At 36.2% G+C, this 25,095-nt stretch overlaps 1 protein-coding gene across 1 annotated transcript in view; it reads right to left on the reverse strand.

Annotated features, from left to right (window-relative positions):
- The window catches only part of ZPLD1 (zona pellucida like domain containing 1), a 39,654-nt gene extending 26,051 nt beyond the window's left edge, over positions 1 to 13,603 (reverse strand). The window contains exon 1 of the mRNA XM_039477602.2: positions 13,496 to 13,603. Coding sequence (XP_039333536.2) covers positions 13,496 to 13,601 — 106 coding nt within the window. The 5' untranslated portion in view covers positions 13,602 to 13,603. The remainder of the gene's footprint in view (positions 1 to 13,495) is intronic.
- Positions 13,604 to 25,095: the final 11,492 nt, after the last annotated feature.

Raw genomic sequence — 25,095 nt, forward strand, 5'->3', positions numbered from 1 at the left:
GCAATGGGGCAGCTACAAGCCTAGGCACACCGAGGTTGCAGGAAAACCACTGGGAGTTAGGAAGAGACAAGAAAGGATTCTTCCCAGACTCTCAGCAGGAGCATGGTCCCACCTGGACTTTGAACTTCTGACATCCAGAACTGTGAAGCAATACATTTCTGAGTTTTAAATCACCCCAGGACACAAGTTTCTGTTGTCTTAAATCGCATTGTTTGTGGCACTTTGTTACAGCATCCCTAGAAAACTAAGAGAGCAATTTTACCACATTTTATCACTCTGTTATACCAATTGGATAAAGAGTCTGAAACAAGTGTCGAGTTTTCAAAATGTAGAAACAAACGAACAAAAAATGATTATGCTTTTCAATGGGGAGATGACCTTGATTGTTCAAAGGAGGAAAATCAAACAAAATAACACGTATTTTTGGTGAATGGTGGTATGTCCACCTAAGTAGTGTGTAAGTTTCATTCAAGGTTTTTAGCATAGAATTAATTAGCTTAAATAATTCAGTCATAATCTAATAGTAGAAATGTTCAATAGCATAGCTCTTTAAAGATATATACATACTGGTATTTTTCTTCTAGCAAAGTCAGTCACATTTGGGGAATGTGAATAAGCAATATGGAAATGTCTATGTTTTGTAATAAGTTTAAACTCATTAAAATTGCCTATAAAGAAGTATGAAAAATCTTTTTCATGGCCAAAAGGCAATATGCTAGGTGTTATAGAAAATTCTATGCAATATTCCCTTCGTTGGTGGAAAAATAATGAATTAATTATAAGGTATACTTTGCCAACCTAGAAAATAATAAACATCATTTAAAATTAAGGGACTATCTCCATAGCCTTCAGCTACATTAACTATTTAAATGCAAATTGAATTTTTAAATGATACTTTTTTCTAAAATAATACTGTTTATTTTAACAAATGTTTATGAGCATCTATAAACTTCAAAATATATCTTAAATCACTGATTTTTGTCTATCTGCATGCTATTCCTTTGCTCATACCATTATTATCTCTCCCCTGGAATATTGCACTGGCTTCCTAATTGGTTCCTGTATCTCCAGTCTTAATGTCCTTCAAGTAGCACAGCTGTTGATACATCAATCCAGTCCTGTCACCCTCATGCTCAGATTTTCAACAGCTACATTTTCACATAGGCCAAAAGCCCAAATCTTGAACTAGATCCTCAAGACTCTCCACAATTTGTTACCTGCCTACCTCTGCATTCTCCTCCCTCTCTCTCTCTTCTATCAACCTGGCTACCTAAATATGTGACTCTGAACATTTTTCATGTCTTTAAATGTGTCATATTGAGCGATAGAAATTAGAAAAGTAATTACTCTCTGGGGTGGAATTGTCTAGAATAGGGGCACAAGAAAAATTGGGGAAGAGATAAAAATGTTCTCTATCTTGATTTGGGTGGAGGTTATATAAGTATATACCTATGTTAACATTTCAAGCAGTACCCTGAAGATTGTCACATCTTACTATATGTAAATTATTCCTCACTAAAGTACTGTGGACATTTCTAAAACATAATACAGGTGTGCACACACACAAAAAAATTCTATTTGCAATGCTGCAGCTACCCCAAAGGCTTTGCCTAAGTAACTTCTACTCATTCTTCAGGTTTCAAATTTTATTTACCCAAATATTTGACATGATCCCAAGTCTAAGGTATGCCACTCTGTTTTATGCTATTGTATTGCCTTAGAATCATTATATGTATTTGTATATTTTTCTTGATAAACTGTAAGTCCCAGAGGCAGGAAAGGTTTTATATTAACCAATATACTCCAGTGAGTAATTAGCTACTTAATCACATGAAGTACTGGAGCAACAGACTGCATTGAGGATTCAAAACATAGTGGTCATATTTCCAAGCAAAGGAGCCCTCTCTCCCTCTCTTGTCTTATAGGGAATGCATTCCAGGACTCCCATTGGGTACCTGAACCACAGATTGTAATGAACCTTATATATACTATATTTTTTTTGTATACATACATACATACGATAAAGTTGCTTTTATAAATTAGGCACAGTAAGAAATTAACAATAATACTAATAATTATTATGAATAAAGTATTATTAAGTAAAATCAGGATTACTTGAACATGGCAATGCAAATCTGCAACAGTCAATCTGATAACCAAGATGGCTCCTAATTGATTAGTCGATAGGGAGCCAACATACCACGGATAAGCTGGACAAAGGAATGACTCACGTCCTGGGCAGGATGGAGCTGCATAGCATGAGATTTCTTTACACGACTCACAAAGGCACGCCATTTAAAATGCATGAGTTGTTTATTTCTGGAATTTTCCAGAAAATTTAATATTTTCTGACCACAGTTGACCACAGGAACTGAAATCATCGAAAATGAAACTGCAGATAAAGGGGACTCTTGTATATTACAGTCCATTCGGGGAAGCAGACACATTACATTAGCGTGACCCACATTGAGGTAAAGATTGCGTGGAGATTTGCCAGACCAGCTGGTTACGAATGGCTTCCCGGAGAAGATGCCATTAGCTCAGTCTTGAAGTATCAGTAGGAGTTAGCTAGGTAAAGGAGGGGAAATTTTGTAACACGGAGGGAACAAATGTGAATAATGAAATATGCTCTGGCTGGTTGGGAGCCAGGTAGTTCTCATCCATTTGTAATTAAAACACAAAGGAAGAAATAGAAGTCAATGAGGACATGTGTTAGGCACAGGTGAGATCACAAGGAACCTTTACCTGCAAAATGGCCTCTCTAAGATACCATCAACCTGAATGTCAAATCAAATCCTCAGTTATTGGAGAGTTCACCACAAATTCATTTTATGCTTGGTGAAATCAAACAAGTATCATTGCTCTACTTGATATACCATAAATGTACCAAAGTGAATGCCTATTAATAAATCTGTCACAAAAGAGAGGTATCACTTCTCAACATAAACCAACTAAAGACTAGTTTCCTCAGCTCTGTTTAAGGGGATTAATTAATGCTTAAAATATCTTAACAAATGGCAAATAATTACTGTGACCAGATGTAGCGCTCTTCTCTGTTTCCTGCTTTATACCCAATTTGTAATTCCAGCAAGGAAACTGAATCTGCTACAAGCTGATCCCACTTCAAGATATGATGACAAACTAAATGCTTTTTGCAGTGTAAGAAAAGAGATCTGTTCAAATCTTTCCTAACCTGGTTTTCTAAGGACTTTTCACTGTATTTCAGAGAAACATATCCTTTTCCTGGTTGGAGGAATTAAGGCATCCATTCAGCTCAACTTCACCATTTTTGAGGCTTTGCGGAGGAGAAAAGAAGGATACTTTCTGTTGCCAAAGGACAATTTCTGCCAAAAGGAGAGAGTATTTTTTCAGTTACTGAATAAGAGTTGCTCTCAACAACTACATTTTTTAAGCCTTTTACTGTCCAATCCCTGGCTTGAATTATGATGTTCAAGAGTATTAAACAACCTAATGAGTAGATATCTTTAGCCGTTTGATTTTTAATGTTTTATGTCTAAAGATACTAAGTATGTCAAATGGCAGCCTGCTGACAGAGTTTATGTGCAGTTACATTTCCAAAACTGCAATGTTTTTTTCCCTAATATTAATCAAGCTAGGCTTTTCATAGAAATTAAAAATAATGGAATATTCAACTGAATAGGGTAAAAATAATGTTCTGTACTCTCTTGTCCTTCTTTCTGGCAATGGTTTTCTGTATCTCAGATTTTCTAAAATTTTGCAAATTTTAAATATCCTGTCACATCATCAGCCATCTGTCTCTCCATGTATAAAATATGCCCTGCTTTGGGGTTCATAGAATGCGGTTCCACACAAATGGACATAAAGAAGGAACTGATCCAGTCCTCTATATATGAATAAGGATTCATTCAACTTCTTTACCCCCAATGAAGTTCTAGTCCTAAAATATTTAGTTACACCTTTGCCATTAGACACAATTAACTGAAAATATATTTGCAGTATATAATTTACATATCTAATAAGTAGGTCTAACTTTGTTGTTGTTTTAGCAATTTTATACTCAACTTGCTTAAAGCTAACAACATTCAAATGAGGCTAATGGTGAGGCTTTTGATAGACTGCCTCATTTTCAGATCATCTCAATACTGTTGAAACCTTCATTTCCCTTCACTAGCATCAGAACGTTGAATATTCTCCAGTTATTGTGTATACCTATGTAACAAACCTGCACATTCTTCACTTGTACCAAGAACTTAAAGTACAATTAAAACAGGGTAATAAGTACGATTAATACAATTATTAATACAAAGATGGCAACACTCCAAACTTTGACTGTAGGCTGGTACTCAGCACTATAGAACAATGACTCAAGATGTTCCTTCATCATTGATCTGAAAAAGTAAACATCTGTACGAAAAGAAATTCTGCAGATCAGTGCATAGTGTAAATGAAGAAAGATGGGGAGGCTGGATGCAGTGGCTCACACCAGTAATCCCGGAACTTTAGGAGGCCTAGGCAGATGGATCATGAGCTCAGGAGATTGAGATCATCCTGGCCAACACGGTTTGCATTTCTACTAAAAATGCAAACATAGCTGGGTGGGGTGGCAGGTGCCTATAATCCTAGCTACTCAGGAGGCTGAGGCATGAGAATCACTTGAACCGAGGAGGTAGAGGTTGCAGTGAGCCAAGATTGTGCCACTGCACTCCAGCCTGGCAACAGAGTGAGACTCCATCTCAAAAAAAAAAAACATGGGATGCATAAGAATCGAACATGCAAAATCAGTACCACCAGGTTACTACTAGTCTAGAGGCAAATGGTTCTACTTATTTTCAAAATGTAAGCTACATCCCACTTCATACCGACAACGTGTTTCAGGAAAGCATTTATTGTATACATAGCATGTGCCAGTCTCTGTGCTAGACTTTGAGATACCAACATTGACAAAAGACCCCATTTCTTCAAGGAGCTTACTGAATAAAGAAGACAGAAGAAAAATAAACCATTACAATACAGTCTGATAATGATATACTACAGATTTGTAAGCAACATTATAAACTATCTTGTCTTGGTAGCAAGGAGGTGTTTGAAAAGGATTGTTAGGAAGAAATAAAATAGTTCCAACTGGTTAGATTCTATAAAAAAGTGATCAGAAGATTGCATGAAGAAAAAGGGATGTCACTGATGTGTAGGTTTCTAGCTTTGGTGCATGGGTGGATTATTCCCTAAGATAAAAAATTTAGGAAGGAGGAAGATGATAAGCTCGGTTTTTGAGAGGCTGAGTTACACATGAGACATTCAAGCAGAAATGTGCAGCACGTGGTTGGAAACATGAGTCTAATATTTGGGGACAGAAAATAAGAAATACAAATTTGAGAATCACCAAAGACTCAGTATATCAATAATAAGCAGCAGTAATAGCTGAAATTACCAGTGAGGGTATTCAGATAAGAAGAGAAATAAACTTAAAGCAGGAAAATAATATCAAAGTTGACCTTTGATGAGCCTGTCTGTAATTTTTCCAATGGTGTGTGACCATCCTCTCATGTTCTATCCCATCTGACTTTAACTATGGGTCTACTGTCTCACATTATGCCTGAGAGTGAATATTTGCTTTCCTATTAAATTATAAACTAACAGAGTTCTAGGTTTTCCTACAGCATGTAACAAATACTCAGCAAATGTTTATTAAAATACATTTATTTCAATTCTTTAATAAACAACCCTCTGTGGGTTGTAAGTCTTTAATATCAAGTTTCAACATTTACAAACAAAATAAATGCACAGTTGATTTGGGTTCATCCTGAGTGTTCATCTATGAGGATTCTGCCAACTGCCTATGATGATACCTCTGTTTTCAGAGTTTTCAATGAGCATAAAAATCCTTAATGTCTAACTTCAGATTGACAAAATGCAACTCATTCAATTATATACAATTAATAGATTATTGCAATTTGTTTATATGAAGTTTATCTCTCTAAGTGCATTAGACTTGTTGACTAGTTACCTCGCCTCATTAAAAATGAATTTCTAACAGTGATAGATTTGTTGATACCTGTTACTATGAGGAGTAAGAAGGTGCATGATGGCCAGCTGGGGTTACCGTAAATACTGTGTGATTTTGTAATAACATAAAGCTAGCAGACCATCACGGGTATCATGTTCTAATCAGCACTTCCTATACTTTACCATGCAGATGAATCACCAAAGAATCATAAAAATGCAGATTCTGATTCAGCAGATCTGAATTGGGGCCTGAGTTTCTGAATTTCTTACAAGTTTCCAGGTGATGTGGACGTTACTTCTCAGTCAAGTCAGGTGCTAAGTCACAGCTTTGTATTTTGACTGGACAGAAGAAAGCTCATAGGTGGATTTCACCTGGTGGGTTTAAGCCACCTACCAAATATCTATTTGTCTGATTTACATGCTTACAGGAGAGAAAAGTTTAGTTGTAAAACGGACAGGAGGGAGAGAGACAAGAATCACGAAGGGAGTAGAATTGCATCTGAATCTCTTTCTTGTCTAAAGAACTGACTGGTTTTGAATCTCAAGGAAAGTAGTCTCATAAAATGCTCTGTGAGGCTGAATCTAAGTAAGCCTACTTCAGTGCTCCAGTGACAACGTGTAAAACAAAACTGGGAACAGGATCGGCCTCTTCTCTTACCACCACCTCGTTTTCATTCTGTAAACCATAGCAGTTTAAGACCTGGAGGAAACAGAGCAGCCCATGTCAAAAGGCAGCTACACCGACTGGAGCAGTGTTTTCATGAAAAGCATTTCTGGCAGTGGTGGTGCCTGTGGCACTGTGGTCAAGGAGTCCAGAGCAAAGAACCTAAGTGGATCTTTGCTGAGCATGTGTGACATGCCATCTTGGGGACTCGAAAGCAATTGGAGAGCATGAGGGTGGGCTGGGTAGTCCACAGCGAGCAGGCAGGATGCTCTGTTCAGTTCCGATGCAGAGATTCTTGTGAGTATCATCACATTAGTATTGATGCACTGTTTTGTAGGCACTTAAAAGTAGTATTGGTTTAAAACTGATAGTATAAACAGCAAGTTATTCAATACAGTGAGAGGAACCTTTTCTGTATGCTGCAGAGTGCTTTGTTGCATGGTAGAAAATCTCATCTGGAAATAATTTACATTCTGGGCTCCAATAAATATTCCAATACTAATTTATATCATCTTTGTAGATCATAATAATAATTTATATATCAGTTCTGCTTTCATCTCTAAAATGAGAGTGGCAATGTTTGGTACTACACAGGCTTACACATTGCCTAGGGAACAGATGCTACATATGTTGTTTTTACTCATTTTTGGAAGTTAAAATTTGCTCTTACCAAGTTTTTATATAAGATTGAGGTTTTGGTGCTAAAAGAGCTAGAAGTCCTAAAGGGGTGTTGGTATTTCATCTACCCAAAATACCAACAGCTGATGAGGAACTTAAAGTGGATTAGGAATTCAAGTTTCCTCTGTATATTGAACAGGTTTTGTGCTACCTCAGTTTTTCATCACAACATCTGTTTCTCGTTAGCAAATGCAAGCTGTTGTTCCCAGTGCTGTAGGAAATTCATATGCAGTCTGAGGCAAGCTTCGCAGACTTATAATCTCACTTGCTGCTCCATGTTCTTTGGAACCAGAAAAGTTTGGTCATCTTTTTCAGGCAGGAAAAAAAAAAGGCAAATGGGCTTTATTTACGAAAAACAGAAAAGGTGAAAATTCGCACAATAAGCAACACTGTTATTAAAATATGGGAGAAGACCGCAATTGAACTTGATAACTGTGGTCTTCTCCACTGCACCTTACCATTGTAAATAAATCAGAATGGGATCAGCAATAGCTGCCTGGATCTGTTGTTTTGCCTCATCTGCTGTAGAAATTGCAGTCACAGGTGGAAAGTGGAAAGCAGGCATCCTCTTGACAACTTGGAGACCAAAAACTATCACTAAGTAAGAATAAAGGAGAGCCAGGTGCAGTGGCTCAAGCCTGTAATCCCAGCACTTTGGGAGGCCAAGGCGGGTGGATCACGAGGTCGAGAGATCGAGACCATCCTGGTCAACATGGTGAAACCCCGTCTCTACTAAAAATGCAAAAACTAGCTGGGCGTGGTGGCACATGCCTGTAATCCCAGCTACTCAGGAGGCTGAGGCAGGAGAATTGCCTGAGCCCAGGAGGCGGAGGTTGTGGTGAGCCGAGACCGCGCCATTGCACTCCAGCCTGGGTAACAAGAGCGAAACTCCGTCTCAAAAAAAAAAAAAAAAAAAAAAAAGGAGAATTGGCTTTTCCTTTCTACACAGAGGGCCAGAACATATTCCCTGGGATAATTATTCTGCTAACCTCTCTTACTTTGGACAGAGAACAATGCAATGGTTAAGCAAAGCCTAACACAAAATTTGACAGTTCATTCTGCTGAACTCACTCATGAACTCTATTGTTAAATCATTGATTCTCAATTTTACCTCCTGTGAAACACTTGTGTCCATTGAATATTAAAATATTAAAAATACTACTGAAAAAAAGATTTCCTTAGTCAAGCAGGTCTTGAAAAGACTAAACAAATTCTCCGAACACATGCTTTTCATATCCTTAAATGTGGTAATTTCCATTGACAGTCTCCATACCTATATCATTTTTTAAACTGAGTATTCAAATTTCGTTTTTATACATCATTGTTTAAGGGAAAGAATCCCAGTTTTATATCTCTACCAATTTGTAGATTTGCAATATTTAACAAAATCATGCCCTCAGTTTTCCTACTGTAAAGAGAGGTCTTAAAAAGATTTTATAAGTTTGTTGTAAGAAATGAAAGAATTTTGTGACGTGCCTGGTACTCAATACATAGAACTTAGTGCTTGTTTTCTTAATAGTATTATTTACAACACAATGTCAAATCACATGTTATGATACACTGACTCATATCCACCTTCCCATGACTACTTAGTTCATGTCAGAGTGTCATTACAGTGTCAAACCTTGAAGTTCCTTGTGCTATAAGCCCATTTTTCTCCTTGGATATGCCTTTATCATTAAATATTTCTTTAGAGGCCAGAAAGTTTAGCCTAATTCTCATATACTTCCAAATAAGGGGGACTGATTTCAGAAAATATCCATCAGTCACAAAGGCCAAGTACATTCCTCTGTATGTTTTACTTAAACCAAATAATTCCTTGGTATTCTAAGAGTCAACTACACTTTGAGTTTTATTCTAGAATCATCACAACCATAATTTTGATGGTTCATGAGCCTGCTTTTTGCCATTAGCTTGGATAACCAAGAGTTAACTCCCTCTAAAATTAAATAGCATTCCTTTAAATTTAAATGAATTAGACCATGGTGCTTCTCTTGGCTCCACGATAAATGCCATGGAAATTAAAGAAAATAGTTCTAATGTCATGAAACAGCAAAGGTCAGTTAGGGTGAGATGATTACTCTCATCATTATTAACATTGCTTTACATTTAGATAGCTCCTTTCCTTTGCCAGGCTCATTCTCATTCCATCCCATTGCTTATGCTCTGAGTAGCTTGTGGAGCTTCTGATGACATCAAGAGTGATCCCAATGTGCAAGAGATACTGAGAGTCAAGAGGGCAGTAAGCAATTAATCTTTAGGCTTTATTTGCTCACTCTGATCTTTTCTCAAACAACCTCCAAAAAAATGAGTTAAATAATTCGCATCTAAATATAAAGTCTCTCCTGGGACTTCAGCATTATTTGAATTTCGTTAATATTTGTTCTTTAAAATATGAATTTCGTGTTTTTTAAATACAAATTTTAACATTGTAACTGTGTGGTGTGTGTGTGTGTGTGTGCGCGCGCACATGTGCATGTGTGTGGTAATGGCTATATGCGTTTATGAATATACGTCCGGAAAGTTTGGGTGTTTGTGGTCTAAGCCAGATAATATCTAAAGTGCTAATGTGTGTCAGAAAAAATATAAAGTACAAATATCTTCGAAAATAGAGGAAGAGACTTCTCCCTCCCTTTTTCTTAGAGCGTTTACTTTAGAAAACTTGTAATTAGAAGTACTGTCTCCTCTCTTTGAAGTGTGTACCAATCCTTTTGAAAACTAGATTGGATTCTTGTAAGCTTTATGACTCAGGAATGTCTTTCTCAAGGATCTGAGAGCCATCTCTTTGAAATGTAAACATCAAGGGAGAGGGTACATTATGTCTCAGTTTCTGCGGTGGGGTAGGAGCCTAACTCTGATGTGAGCCTTGCTCCAAATTGCAAAACTACTTCCTTTCATAAAGATATGAGAAGTTAACTTTTCTTCTGGAGAAAATAAGTCAGCTCACACAAATGGTCACCCTACTTACCACGTAAAGTGGGGGTTCATGTGTGTGACAAATGGTCCCGTCAAGTCCTCTTACTTGAGGACTCGTTATTCTCTATATTGAAAACATATGTAATGATTTGTCTCTGCTTGGCTGTATAAAAGGGTAAGATTTCTTCCTGTTTTTGTAATCTCTTACCAATTACCTATGCTGCACATCACAGTCTAGTTTAATGCTTATTTAATGACGAAAGTGTTTTTATTTCTCTACTTTTCTCTACCATCTAGGCAGAGAGGATTTCTGGGTTGGAAAATTTTGTTTTTAGGTTTATTTCTCCAACAAATAATTGTGCTTTTAATTGGAATAATAGACTCAAGAAAATAATAGAATACACTATTAGTTGTTCTTAACCATAAATGTACGTTAGATTCCCCTGCAGAATTTAAAACACAGATTTCCAAGACCACATTCATAGATTATGACCTCACCTGTTTGAGGTGAAACAGGGGAGTCCCCACTTTTAACAACTAACCCATCTGATTTTGATGCAGGTGGTCAGTAGATGCCATCACAAAGAGGCATTTTAACATGATTTTTTAAAAATCCACTTTATGATAAATACTTCTTTTTCCTGTCCTAGTCAATTCATCGCTCTTTAACCTTCCTTATTCACCTTTGCAAGTATATAACTCCCACACCGGCCAGATCTTCTCTGCTGAGCAATCTTTTTATTACTTGGCCTTCTTATCCATTCACAACAGGGTCACTGCTTGACCATCCTTCCCAGGCCCCCAGTGACTCCAATGAGAGCCGCTGCCTTCCACGACACTGAGGGAGTGCACACAGTTGCATCTCTCACCTTCTCCAACCATGTCTTTATCTCTCTTTGTCTCTTAAACAAACAACTACTACTTTTCCAAGGTTAACTCCTTCCCCTGTACCATTGATCACTTCAATATTTTCTCTTCTCATTTCATCAATTATTTCTTTATTAGTAGTTCCATTTTTTGAAAACTTTCCCTTTACTCATGTATGCTCAGGCCTCTGTAGTCCCAGGAATTGTTTTCAATTCCTGGCTCAGGTTGTTTCTTCCTCCTTCTTTTTCTTTTAAAAACAAACGTTATCTAACTAGCAGTCTATTTTCATACATTTTATTTTCCTACTTCCTACTCATTGATTACCCACTGCACGAGGAATCAGCTCTCATACAGCTATCGTCAGTTTTGATCCCTCTTCTCAGGCCCAGCTCCATATTTCCTACTGCTGAATAGAAAGAAATTGCCACTGTACATTCCAAAATGCCTCAAGCCCATTATTTCCAAACTTGAACTTCCTTTCTAAAACATGCACGTGTCCTTGGATCAATCAACAGCATCATCATCTACTTGTACCAGTTCAAAACATCCTCTACTCTTGCCTTTCTCTTACCCGCCAAATCAAATCAATTCTCAATTCCTGCTGAGTCTACCACACAAATATCTCTTAATAATTGCCCCCTTGTAGTGCTTCCACTACCACTGCCGTCAGGATATTTCTCTCTGCCTCTAGTCTATTTTGACTCGATTCTATCTCTCATACTTCTCCTAATGTCTCTTCCACATCACACCTTTTAAAAGGTACGTTTACAAAGATTCCATGACTCTCGACTGCCTACAAAATGAAGAGAAAACACTTTTCATTACACTATATAACACACATTCTCACCAAAATAAGGGAGCTTAAATTTATTCAAACTTCTAGCTCTAACTAGTTTACAGGGTCGTCAGGGAAAGAGGAGAGTGTCCAATGACACCTGAGGGTTACAGTTGGCCAAATCCAGGGTCAGAACTCTACAAGACAAATGAGCAAACTGCTGAAAGAGCTCAACAGCATTTTGTAAAAGCAAAGGACAGAACCATTATAAAACAAAATGAAATAAAAGCTATATCAACAAATACTCGGTATGAAGATTTTAGAGGCAACTTGGCTGAATTTAATGATATTAAGAAATTACTGTTGGGCTGATAGGATATATACGTAAAGGATGATGATTTTTAAGTTCTTTTCCATCACATATAAACACCAAAGCATGAATAATACGTTTATTATTATTCATAAATGTATTATAAATTCATATACCATGAGTGGTAAGGACAGGGATCAAAGAAAATTTATGTGTTGATAACTGACAATGCTGGATGATCAGTATAAGTGTTCTTCCTACTAACATTTACTTTCATATATGGTTAAAATTTTCCATAATAATAAATGTAAATAAAAAGCTCATTTGTGATATTCAAAGCTATTCACAACCCTGCCTTAGCATATTTTTCTAGAATTCCTTTAGTCATTCCCACCATGACCTTCATATTTCACCTAACAAACCAAGCACTTACATCCAAGGTCTGAGTTCATGAAGACATTCAGACAACTTCTGACGTATGCTCTGTTGTAGAAATGGCACTTCATCTCTGTAACTACCTACTGATTGCTCTCTGCAGACTTGCAGTTTCCTGGCATGCTCCAAACACGGAAGGACTGGCAGGTTTTCAGAATGTAAGCCATGCCCAAAGAGGTTCAGTTTGCATGACAGACTTCGAAAAGTGTTTTCAGTCATCTCATCTTTATTTTGTAAATGTTGAACTGGGGTTCCATAACTTTAGCTAATATAAAATGATGACTACTTAGGTAAAACATTGAGTAACTTCTTATTGAGTGCAGGTTTTAGAAACCTGTGGGACATTCCCATCAATATTGTCAAAATCTCATATTTGTCATAATGCTGATGGGTTCCTGGGAAATTCATTCTGAAACTGACCTGTGTACTTTGGTGGTAATCATCACTTCATTGAAATAGTGGTCTTTTTTATTGTACAAAATTTCACAATCATTTTCTTAAGATTATTCCTATGTAAATATATTAGCACATAAGAGCAGTTTTTAAAAGTCTGAATTAATTCATTGAAAAGGCACAAACTTTGCAAATTTTGAATGAAATTAGTACCTCCCAATTTTTTATACATGAGGCAATATTTTTCATATATGGGAGCAGCCATTATAATCATAACTGTGATGAACACTTCGTATGTTAATGTGGATGTAATTTACAGCTCCAGAAAAATGTCTCGTCATTTGCCATTTGTTAATATCCACTTAATGTAAAGAGATAGGCCTCCATTCTCCATATGTATTTAAATGAATTGCTCTTCAAATATAAACATTCTTCCAGAAGCAATTAGAGAACAGATTAGGTTTACACTTACCAGGAAATCTACTGTGGAGGTTGGCATCACAGTTGTAGCCATTGAACTGAGCAGACCCTGGAAGCACTCTAATTGTTAGAAGCAGCAGCAACCATATTTGTTCCATTGCAAAACCTAGAAAAGAAATATTTGTCATGTGGACACTCCTACTTACTCCTTCACTCCTACTTGCTGGAAAAATTGAGGCTGATCTCAGCTCACTGTTGGATAAGCAGTCTACATCCATACAGCCAAAGCTCAGGAAATAACTGAGGATTATCAGTAATAAAGGCAGATCTTTTGGTTATAATATTTCAATATTGTTTTCATTGCTGGCTTCAGTTGGCTACGGAAGACAAAGCTAGATTTCCATAGTAGAAGAGCTAAGGTATAAATCATAAAATTTACAAAAGGAAAATTCTTTATTATGCATGGGGAGAACTCAAACCAAGTGTCTAGCAGATTGGAACAGCATAACTAGGCAGACTGACTAATTTGGAGATGAGTCTACATTTTATAATACCAACAAATATAAAGTCAGAGGAATTTAAATGTTGAATCCTTGATTCTAAGAGGACTCTCAATAATTTTAATGACCAAATAACAACTTTCCCTCAACAGAAAGAAAAAAAAATTCCCCCAACAGAAGAATTCCAGACTACTGCTACTTTTCAAAATCCATGGTTTGCGTATCATTTTCTTAGGAAACATAGTGATAAAGCAAAAGGAAGAATTGGAAAATACTGTGTGTGTGAGCAAGATTGCAGTTCCTCCTATGACTGCTCCTTGGTGGGCAGTAAAAGCTGATACAGACATAATAAAATGTTGAATCTTAGGTGAAAGTAATGGAAGATGTTTTTAAATATATCAGTGTGGGTTGAACAGTTAAATAGAAATGGGCTTTAATACTTAAACACCAATCAGTCTTGTGTTTAATAATTCTTTTTCTTGGATGCTCGTTTATTGGGCTGATAAGAGTTAACACATCTTTTAGAAATATCTAACTTAGAGCATAGTTTGTGCACTGAAAAAAAAATATTTGGGGTTGGTGGTTTTGGTCTATGCATAAAAAGCTAAAAACATTGCAAATGGTTTACCCAAATAATTTAGTGCATTTTAAAAGCTTGAGTTTGAAAGGAAAAATGGTTTTTTAGCTCTCCTTAAAGACCTGCCCTTAGATAATTAATCAAGTCTTTAGAAAAGGGAAGGAAACACATCTTGCTTTTGAATCATCATTTCAGAATAACAAGTTTACAGTGAATAAAGTCACTTCGGAGAGGATGTGGGAAAGAAAGGCATGCTTACTCTCAAAAATAGACTGAAAAAAATACTAATTCTGCAGGTACTTCCTTCCTTCAGCACTACAACATACTACTCAGAAACAGACCTAAAGATGTTGGGGAGAACAGCCACATGCCTGGTTAATTCTGATTGCCTGTGACAGTCCATAAGCAAAGGGCTCACACCACTGACTGACCTAGACCCTAGGCTCCCCTGACCATACGTATGCCATCATTATCCAGCTCCTCAAGATACTTCAAATAGAATTAAGACAGCTTTGTTCTTTTCGGGTCTTTGGAAGACACTAGAAAAGAAAGAAGCCTGTTTCTAAGCAATATACTCCACTGTACCCACACTTATTCCATGCCCACCACTTCCTTCTCATGATGGGTCCCAAGGCATTGGAGACTCTAGACGCACACTGTTGTCCCCAACATAGAGGTGGCTCCTAAGAAATTACAGAATCAGGAATTTAAGTTGGTGAGTTATTTTGTGGTTCTGAAATGCTTTCTAGCTAATATATTTCTTTACAGGAGAAAATAACACTTATTGAATGTATACTTTGCACAAAGAAGGCACTTTGTGCCAGATAACTTTCCTTAGCTTCTCATTTATATGTTTTATAATGATCATGAGGTTAGAATTATTACTGCATGTACAGAGAAAAAAAAATGAGCCTCAGGAAGTTTAAATGACATGAAAATTAAGTGGAGGAACCAGAATTCAACCCAAAGTCTTCCTGATAATAAAGTTTGTTGAACAAGCTACCTAAATTTAATCTGTTATTAAACAAATTTAAGGTTTTCTTGATTCCTTTTTATCATTAGCTGTTTTCTTTAGCTTTTTAATAGATCTGTTCATCTTATAATGAGCAAATAAATTTTTACATAATTAATAAAATTTGCTTTATAGATACATGTTGTAATAGGGCATTATAAGGAATAAAATTACTTTAAAAAAAAAAAAAGACAGAGAGAAGCCTTTATTTCTCATTGTGAAAACAGAAAAAATAATTATTGCCTAAACTAGACATGTTTGTGTTGACCAAAAATGAATGAAAATCTCATGTTAATTGAAACAGCTCACTGAGACCAAGTAGTAAACTCTTAGCCTTAAGGCTTTAAATCACACCTGAGGTCATCTTAAAAAGGCATGCCACTGTCCCACACTCTTTCACAAAAGCTACAGCACTTTCATGGTGATTAATACCCTAACCATTTTTTTTAATGAGTAAGAGGTGGAAGTAGAAGGTAGCTTTCTTTAACAGAAATATATTGATTTTTATGTTAGCAGGTGTGGATTCAAACAAATCCCTTCTTAGCCATTCTCTAGATTTGTTATTTAAAGATGATGATGATCATAGACTTTATAAAGTATAAGTACATAAAGAATATTATAGTTTGACATACAGAAGGCATTGAAATCTTATTTCCAAGGCCACTGCATATTGATGTGCAGATTGTACCCTCCACTAGGGCATCCAATGGAGGAAAACGGTGACTAGGTCTGAATTTCTTTGGACTAGCCATATGTTCTAGAGCTAAGCTAAAATCCAAAGTGTCTCATGGGCTAGTGGCATCCCTAATTAGTTGAATATCTACCTGATTTACAATGAGATTTATGCTGATCTGTGTTTTAATCTTAAGGCCCATTAGGAAAGAGATTTTAAAAGGACACCCATATCTCTTATAGAGGCAGTATCCATATTTTGAATCTATCATTTTGGAAGAGCTTATGACATTTTCAAGATGTCTGGAGGTTCTTTATAGTTCACCTACAAGTTAAAACAAACTGATGAACTCTTATCTTGCAGATTTCCCATTCTCAACCCTACCTTCATCATTTCCTTTGCACATCGAAAACCTGAGCATCATCTTGCAGTAGCAAGCTTAGAGATGCTATTTTACCACAGTCCCTAAATTCTTTTCTGAAATTGAATTGTTTGGGATTGGGGGATTATGTTAGCACTCTTTACATTCCTCAAAACATATTCTCCTGGCTGCTCAGGCTCCCTAGCTCTTAGGTGCAATTCCAGACATGTGTATTTTAGTCCTGATCTGGTTACAACGGTTTAGTGGAGTTTGTTTTCAGAGTGAAGGACTTGATTCCTGTGGTTCACTCTGGAATGATCTGAGGTGCTCGCAGTCCTACTGTGGCTCCAGCAAACTCTTGATAGAGAATCCGAGCACAATCCTTTTTAACCTTCTCCACCACATCTAAGTGTAGCAACTGGTGCCTCTGCTTGGAGTCTAATAGTGGTTTACAAGATGCCTCATACCTCCGATATTACAAAATATTCATCACACATTCTGAGATAATAATGGCCTTGAAGATATGTGTGCACAAGAATTTTGTATGTGTTTCTTACTTAGAACCTTTATAAGTTTAAAGTGATGGGGATGGGGAGAAAAAGGAGGATTATAAGTACAATGTTGAATTTTAAGAAATTCATGAGCGTTTATGAGAAAAAGAGACACCTTCATCTCAACAACTGTTACTAATAGACAGTCATATGCTAAGTGAGTTGCTGTTCCATTTGTCAATATCTTTCGTATCAAAGAAATAACTTCTTCCAACATGTAACTCTCTTAATTTCTTTGCTTAGAATTAAATTTGGAGTCAGAAAAATAGCATTCATTTTCAATTCCTACTCAATTACATTAATTGATATAGTTCTTTAGATTTACAATGTTTAGTTCACAAACATTGTTCTTTAGATTTTAACATAAAATATTATTTGTTTAATCTTTTTATTGAGATCTCTTGCTGTATGTACCAGGCACTGTGCTATGTTTAATATTCAACTAATTACACAGATTTAATTTTTACTCATTATAAAAATGTGAAAACCAAAGCTTAAAGATTTTAATTGACTCTCCCGGGGTCACAGACATAGTAAATGGCAATGCAGAATTCAAAAATGAGCTGGACATTTGGAATTATTACATTACTCTGTTTGACTTGATTGGAGTTTGTCAAACAAATAAAATTAATGTCCTACTAATTTTCAGAAAGTAAATTATATTAATAATGTATGCTTAAAATATGCTCTGAATTAAATGATTCAGATTACTGAGACAAAATAGTTTTAATATCTACATAATTTTCATGACCCTTTCACTTGGGCAGTGAGTGCATAAAGAATATTGTTCTTTTCAAAAATTGATTTAATGATCATATTTATAAGTTTTAAGAACTGCCCGTGTACTAGAATGTTTTAAGTCCTTTATACATGTTTCGTAACTATGAGATAGGCAATTTATTCTCCTTATACTGGAGATGAGAAAACAAAGGCACAGAAATGTGAACTCATTTGCCCAACACTAAGCAGATGGCCAGTGTTAAATTCAGGATTCACGCCCAAGACGACTCCAGAAGTCACTCTCAACTATGATGTGTCACCACCATCCAGAAAACGATGCATATAATGCTAAATAAAATGGAAATTTGGCCATTTCTTGGTAAATTTGATCAGTATTCATTTATTCTCGTATACACTGATCAAATCATTATTGAATGTTTATATGAGTCTGGTATTCTCCAGGGGATGAAGGGAGGCTGAGATACAGCAATTAGAAAAATTTTTATCTGCATATCTGCATAGAATTTACATTCTAATTTCTAAGGGAAGTCAGAAGAAACCAAAATCTATAAGTAAAATAAAGAATCTATTTGTGATAAGTGCTATGAAGAACAGAGCAAGAAGAATAGTAGGAAGTTCTAAGGTAGAAGGGAAGAAATATTAAAATTTTAAATAAAGTGGTCTATATATGTATGTATATATGTATAAAATTAACCCATATAAATGAAGCTTCTGAGAGGATATTGATTATAAACAACCAGATCTACGTGTCTATAATTTGTACCTCACTTTCTTTTTTCTTCTTGCTATTTAGGTACTTCCCAAATAAAACAGACTTTCCTAGTGCATAAATTACTCTTTGGGAATAACCAGGACACTTTAAAAATCTGCATTAACCTTTTCAGATGAATAAAGGTGGCTCTTAGTGCCTGAGAAAAGTAATTTATTAAATAGCACCCCCGTGACCTGAAAAAAGTGAACATGTTCAAAAGTGCCTTTATCTGCTCTCAAGAAATAACTCGTGCAGGGACAAATGAGCTCAATGATTTATCAAACTTTTAAACTTCCTTAATTTTATTGCCTTGATGTCGGCTGATCTGTTGTTATAGTTGGAAAGAAAAAGAGAAAATTCAAACTAAATGTCCTCCTTCAAATGTTAAACATCGATCCAAGATTTATGCAGGTTCCTCCCACTCAGCTAAAGCTGAGTTTTTATCATACAGATTCACGAAAATATAAAATGAGTTATTTGGCATCAGTGATGTCCTGATCCTCTCATTGCTGGGTCTCCTCTGCGTTTACTGAGCAGCTACTTTCCACAGGCTGCCTCTCCTGCAGGTGCATGGCCTCCTATCTGGTGCTTCTGCGTCACCTACTCAAGCCTGCTCTTGAAAAGATCATGACAGTTCATTAAGGTTTAAACTACTGGAAACATTAAAAGTTCTTTGGTAAAAGGAGAAAAACATGTGTGTATTTTAACAGACATCAAAATTTAAGCTCTAATCCAGCACTGGACGCAACTAATAGAACCCAGGTAAAGAGGCACTAAAGCCACGCAAGTAGGTCAACTGTATTGCCCAGTTAAGAATCATCATGTTACACAGTCTTTTCTCCAGGAAAAGTACATATTAACTTGCCCTCCAAAATCATCAGTGGTTTTTTTTTTTTTATTTATTGTTTGTTTGTTTTTGAGACAGAATTTCGCTCTTGTCACCCAGGCTGGAATGTAATGGCACAGTCTCGGCTCCCACCACCACGCCCAGCTAATTTTTGTCTTTTTAGTAGAGGCAGGGTTTCACCAAGTTGGCCAGGCTGGTCTTGAACTCCTGAACTCAGGTGATCCACCCACTCTGGCCTCCCAAAGCACTGGGAATACAGGCATGAGCCATCTCCCCGGCCCTAAATCATTAGTTTTAAAGTGCTAAGGATCACAACTGTTTAATAAAGAAACATGTTTCTGATGGGGTGTCTAGACTGAAGGTCTATATTCTTTATCTTTATCCTGCACATGGACATCAGATGCAACATATATATTTTTTAAAATGAAAATATAAGACCTTCACCGGAAATATTTATTATTATGTACATAAACATTCTTTAGTGTAGAATGTCCTTGTCTTGCTAAACAAAGAATAAAACACACCATGTACTTTCAGAATAATGCCTCAAACAAAGAAGGAAATATGTTTAGCCATCAAGAAGACATTGAGAAATTTTATGGCTCTTAAGATGCTGATGTATACCATAAGGAAATATGAATGCTAAAGGCTGCTCCTTAGAGAAAAACCTACTCCAGTTTTCTCTGACACAAAGTGAGTGTTCATTTATTTCCCTTTGCCTGCCTTCTTCATTTGTCTTTCTGTTGAGGGTTTTCTCAAGTAATCTACAGCATTTAAATGATCTACAGTGTTTAGTTTAGAACATTTATTGTAGCACCTTAGTTTTGGGGAGTAAGTGAAATGATAGATTGAACTATGTTCCTTTAAAAGCTTTTCCTTAATGATTCACCAGGTTCCTTTTCAAGATACTTGCATATTTTATTCTTCTGAAGCATCTTTGAAGATACACTAGAGTATTGACTTCCTGCCTCCTTTCATGAGGTGTAATCAAACAAATTAATAATAAAATAATTTTACTAGTTATCTTAATTGCTCATTTCCTTCTAATTAAAATTTGACTATTGGTATGATTATTTCAGAATAAACATATTTCTCTCAGTAGAGGTGATAGGCAAAATATTTATGAGAAGGAATACCACAGAAATCAATCACAAGGGACACAATGCCAATATCATTTGGCTGAATATAAACTCACTCCCCAACGTTCAAAAGTATGTTTGTGAGGACCGACAATGAATAATGGAAATATAGTTTCACATCTTTGTCAACCCTTCCTAAGACTAAAACAGCTCCCTTTCTAATAGTACTCCTCTCTGAGATTTCTGTTAATTAATTAATGTATTTATTTATTTATTTCACATATTTTGAACCCGGGGTCTTGGGGAGTTGGTAGTAAGCAAAACAAACATAGCCTTTAGCCACACAGAACTAACAGACTAAAGACAGAGGGAGTTATTAAATTAAAAACCACAAACATTAAAAAAAAGTTTTACAAATACATTAGGCAAATGCTATGAAAGAAAAGTAAAGCACAGAAGAACCTGATTTAGATGGCAGGTGTCAAAGAAAGACTTTCTGAGAAATGCGATGGTTGAAAACTATTGAAGGACTGATTTGAGGTAGTCAGACGAGGGCGGGAGCAGGGCACACTAGGTAGTGTGCGCCACGTGACCACAGGTCCTCAAATGTCAAAACAGTCAATACTTTGTGAAACTTTTGCAGAATAAAGTCCATCGTCCTGAGTTAGGAGGAGCGGGCCAGAAGTTAAGTGCCCATGTAGGCAGCAGAGGATTTTCTCCTAAGTGGAGGGGAAAATCACTGACGACCTTTGAATTGAGTGCTAGGGTTATAATACCAGGGGTGCATTAAATTAAGCATATTTAACATATTATTTTGAAAAGGAAATAATAGGACTTGTTGAATTCTAAGTGCAGAGCGAGTATGAAAAAGGAATCAAGAAGGATTCACAAGTTATATTCTCAGAAAATAGGATTATAACAGAGTCTAATATAGCCTTGAGATATGGACATTCCAATCAGATATTATATTTCTCATCTTTTTTAATCTATGTATCTATTCATACACATACACATCTATCTATCCATCCATCTATCTGTTGTGGTGGTGGTGGATCCTGAATCATTTGGAAGTTAGTTTTAGACATTTTGATCCATATTCCAGCACACATCTCACAAGAATAAGGCCCTTCTCCACATAACTACAATGGCATTATCAATCTCAAGAAAATTACAATCAATTCATAAGAGCATCCAATACCAAGTCATGGTGAAACTGTCTCAATTCTTAAAAAATATATTACATAGCTTTTCCCTCCAATCCAGGAACCCCCCAAAAGAGGCCAAAGAGATACTATAACTAAGTGAAAAGGATTATGTATTACATTTGGTTGTTATATTCCTTTACTTTCTTGTATATAGAAATTCCCACTCCTCAGATACCATTTTAAATCTATAAGAATTTCATGGTCCATCCGGGCGCGGTGGCTCAAGCCTGTAATCCCAGCACTTTGGGAGGCCGAGGCGGGTGGATCACGAGGTCGACAGATCGAGACCTTCCTGGTCAACATGGTGAAACCCCGTCTCTACTAAAAATACAAAAAATTAGCTGGGGCATGGTGGCGCGTGCCTGTAATCCCAGCTACTCAGGAGGCTGAGGCAGGAGAATTGCCTGAACCCAGGAGGCGGAGGCTGAGGTGAGCCGAGATCGCGCCATTGCACTCCAGCCTGGGTAACAAGAGCAAAACTCCGTTTCAAAAAAAAAAAAAAAAAAGAATTTCATGGTCCTACCAGACTAGAAGAATGGGAGAAAATGCAAGATCCTGTCAAATCAGAAATAAAGTGGCATGGCAAATTATTCAAATATGTTAAGAATCAAGAAATGCAAAGTTTAATCAAACATTAAAAGCTGCGTGGTTGCAGAGAGAATTGGGTAATGTGTCACTTGTATCTAAGGGATGTTAGATACTTTGATTACATGCGCTAGATGAGTTGTGTGGGCTATAACATCAATGAAAGGAGCTGCCCTCATTTATTAAGTCCTCATGTGGACTATAAATAGGGTTACACTGTATGATGGCTGCAAATAAGAATCTAGTCATGGACCCAGCCAAAACCTTTGACTAATAAGTAATTTCAGTTAGTTTAGAAGATAAATGCATTTCAAGTGGATGAGCATCACTTAACCCAGGCATATGTAAGCATAGGTTTAAAAGAATCAACAATTAGATAATTGTTTTAAAGTTAAAGAATCTACACATGTTGGTTTTTTTTGCAGTTCAAATGTGTTAGAGAATTTGACCTACTTAAGTATCTGGTTAGTCTATCTATCTATCTATCTATCTATCTATCTATATATATATATATATATACACACACACACATACATATATATATATATATATAATAAAGCCTAAGCTATTTAATAAAACCTAAGATTTAACAAATTTAAATTTTTTTAATTTTAAGGATTAAATGCTTGAGATTTTTAAAAAGCAGATAATTAAACTCCTGTAAACATATTAAACTGCCCGTACTAAAAATGCAGTATGTTTGATTTTTTTTTCAGTACATCAATTAGCTCCTTTTGCATATAAAATGCAGCATTTTTCAAAGACCACTTAAAAATTATTGTTGATAGCCTCGATAGTGGGGGCCGCCCTTCCCCACACTGAGCTGGACCGTCCTGGGTCCAGCTGCGCGTGCTGCGATACTAGCATTCCAGAGCGTTTCAGATGGCTTGTTTTTCGGGGGTGGTACCCCTGAATTTGTCTAAAAATCAGAATTCCGACTTAAAATCTTGAGAACTAGATTTGAGCCTAGCTATTTGGACTATTAATTCTTAACACTTTAGAATATATTTTTAAATAATTCAGTGTAGGGCATCAAAAACATCTCACAGTGAACACAAAGTAAGTGGTTGCTTTGCTTCAGGAGCCTTGTTAGATGTAAGATTCAAATCTTTAAGCAGTAAAATCACAGTCTACAGGATGAGATGCTCACACTAAGAGAGTTCTATGGGAACTGAAACCAGTGGAAGCAAATCAGTTTGATATTCTCTCACATTTATACAGGGTCATAAATAAATTCATTGGAACAACAGAAAGACTACACATACTATTTTCATTAATTGCACTTCTCTTTTTTCTGAGAATATATAGTTGAGTTTGTTAATAAAAACACCAGTTTGACGTGACTTCACTCATTGCATAGAATATCTGTTTCTTCCCTCAAAAACATTATGATCAAAGGGAAACACTTCAGCTTTATAATAATTGCATTAACAACGATAAAACTTGCCAAAGTTAGTATAGGAAATGATCTTTATGATCTAGGGATAGTGGAAGTTTTTCAGAAAAGAAAACAATGTTTTACTATCATAAACAGTGGGCTGAGCCTGCCAACAACTTCTAGAGGCTCACCGAGATATTTGTGTTTTCATGTTTTCTGTATTTCATATAACATGTCATTTATGCCATATACTCGAGCACACCCTTGAAGAAATATAACTGTAGGCTTGGACTCTAATTTTCATTCTGTGACTAATTACGTGTATCCACTTGGGGATGTCACATGCTGGGCCTTACTGCCAATTACTTCACATGTGAAATGAAGTATTGGCCTAGAAGATGAGTGAGATGATGATGAGTGAGGTAAAGTGCCTATGAAACTCTAGGCACTAGGGGGATAAAATGGCAATACATTCCCTGGGACCTGCCTTCAAATACCAACTCCTGTATCAGAACGTACGCTGTACTATTCCAAAAAGATTTAGAGATCTTTCCTTGTCTTCTTGCTTCATCCATGGCAACTGAAGAGGTGGCAGGTGATGCATTCCCAAAACCCTCAAATCTACCTCTTATCATTGTACAAGAGAGAACACCAGCAAGAGATCTTACAACCTAATCTCAATGTTGCCAAAGAAAAACATTAGCCCTTCTGCTTTTGGATGATTTTGCCCTGCCTTCCAGAAAAAAATGGTAAAACTAAAATCACGTGAAAAAAATAAGTTGCTATGGCTTGTATGTTTTTATTTTATTCCTTTTTTGAGTCTACATTTTTGTTTTTCAAAGGCCTTTAGGAAACAATAATCACAAAATAAATCGGGTGCTGGTATTTTATAATAGTACTTTATTCTGCCTAAAGCACATTTGCAACCCTGTTCTCACTAACATTCATGAGTTATTATTATTATTATTTGTTGACTTGTTTGGGGGGATGTAATATTAAACTTCATGACATCACTCAGGAAGGCGTTGAAGCAAACAGAGCTGCCTGTGCTCTTTATATCTGGAAATTGATGCCAAGTGGCTAAATGTTTTTCTTAGATAGTTGTATGATTGCTATAAGTAATATAAAAGAAGGTAACTAAAAACATCTCCTAGAATAAAATTACATCTACAAAATGTACTTTTGGACATGATGAAATCAGATCCACAAAAGATTTAGCCAGTTGGATCAAGTTGCATATATACGCAAAAGTATTACTTCACAATCAATATTGAAATCTGAGAGAACCTAAAATCTAAGCCCTTACATTTAAACACTTCAATTAGCCCCATATTAATTGTTTCTATTTTATGGATTTTATAAAATCACTCATGGACAAATGGAGATAACCAT

This window comes from Saimiri boliviensis, chromosome 8 (genome assembly GCF_048565385.1).
Source record: "Saimiri boliviensis isolate mSaiBol1 chromosome 8, mSaiBol1.pri, whole genome shotgun sequence".
Classification (NCBI taxonomy): domain Eukaryota; kingdom Metazoa; phylum Chordata; class Mammalia; order Primates; family Cebidae; genus Saimiri; species Saimiri boliviensis.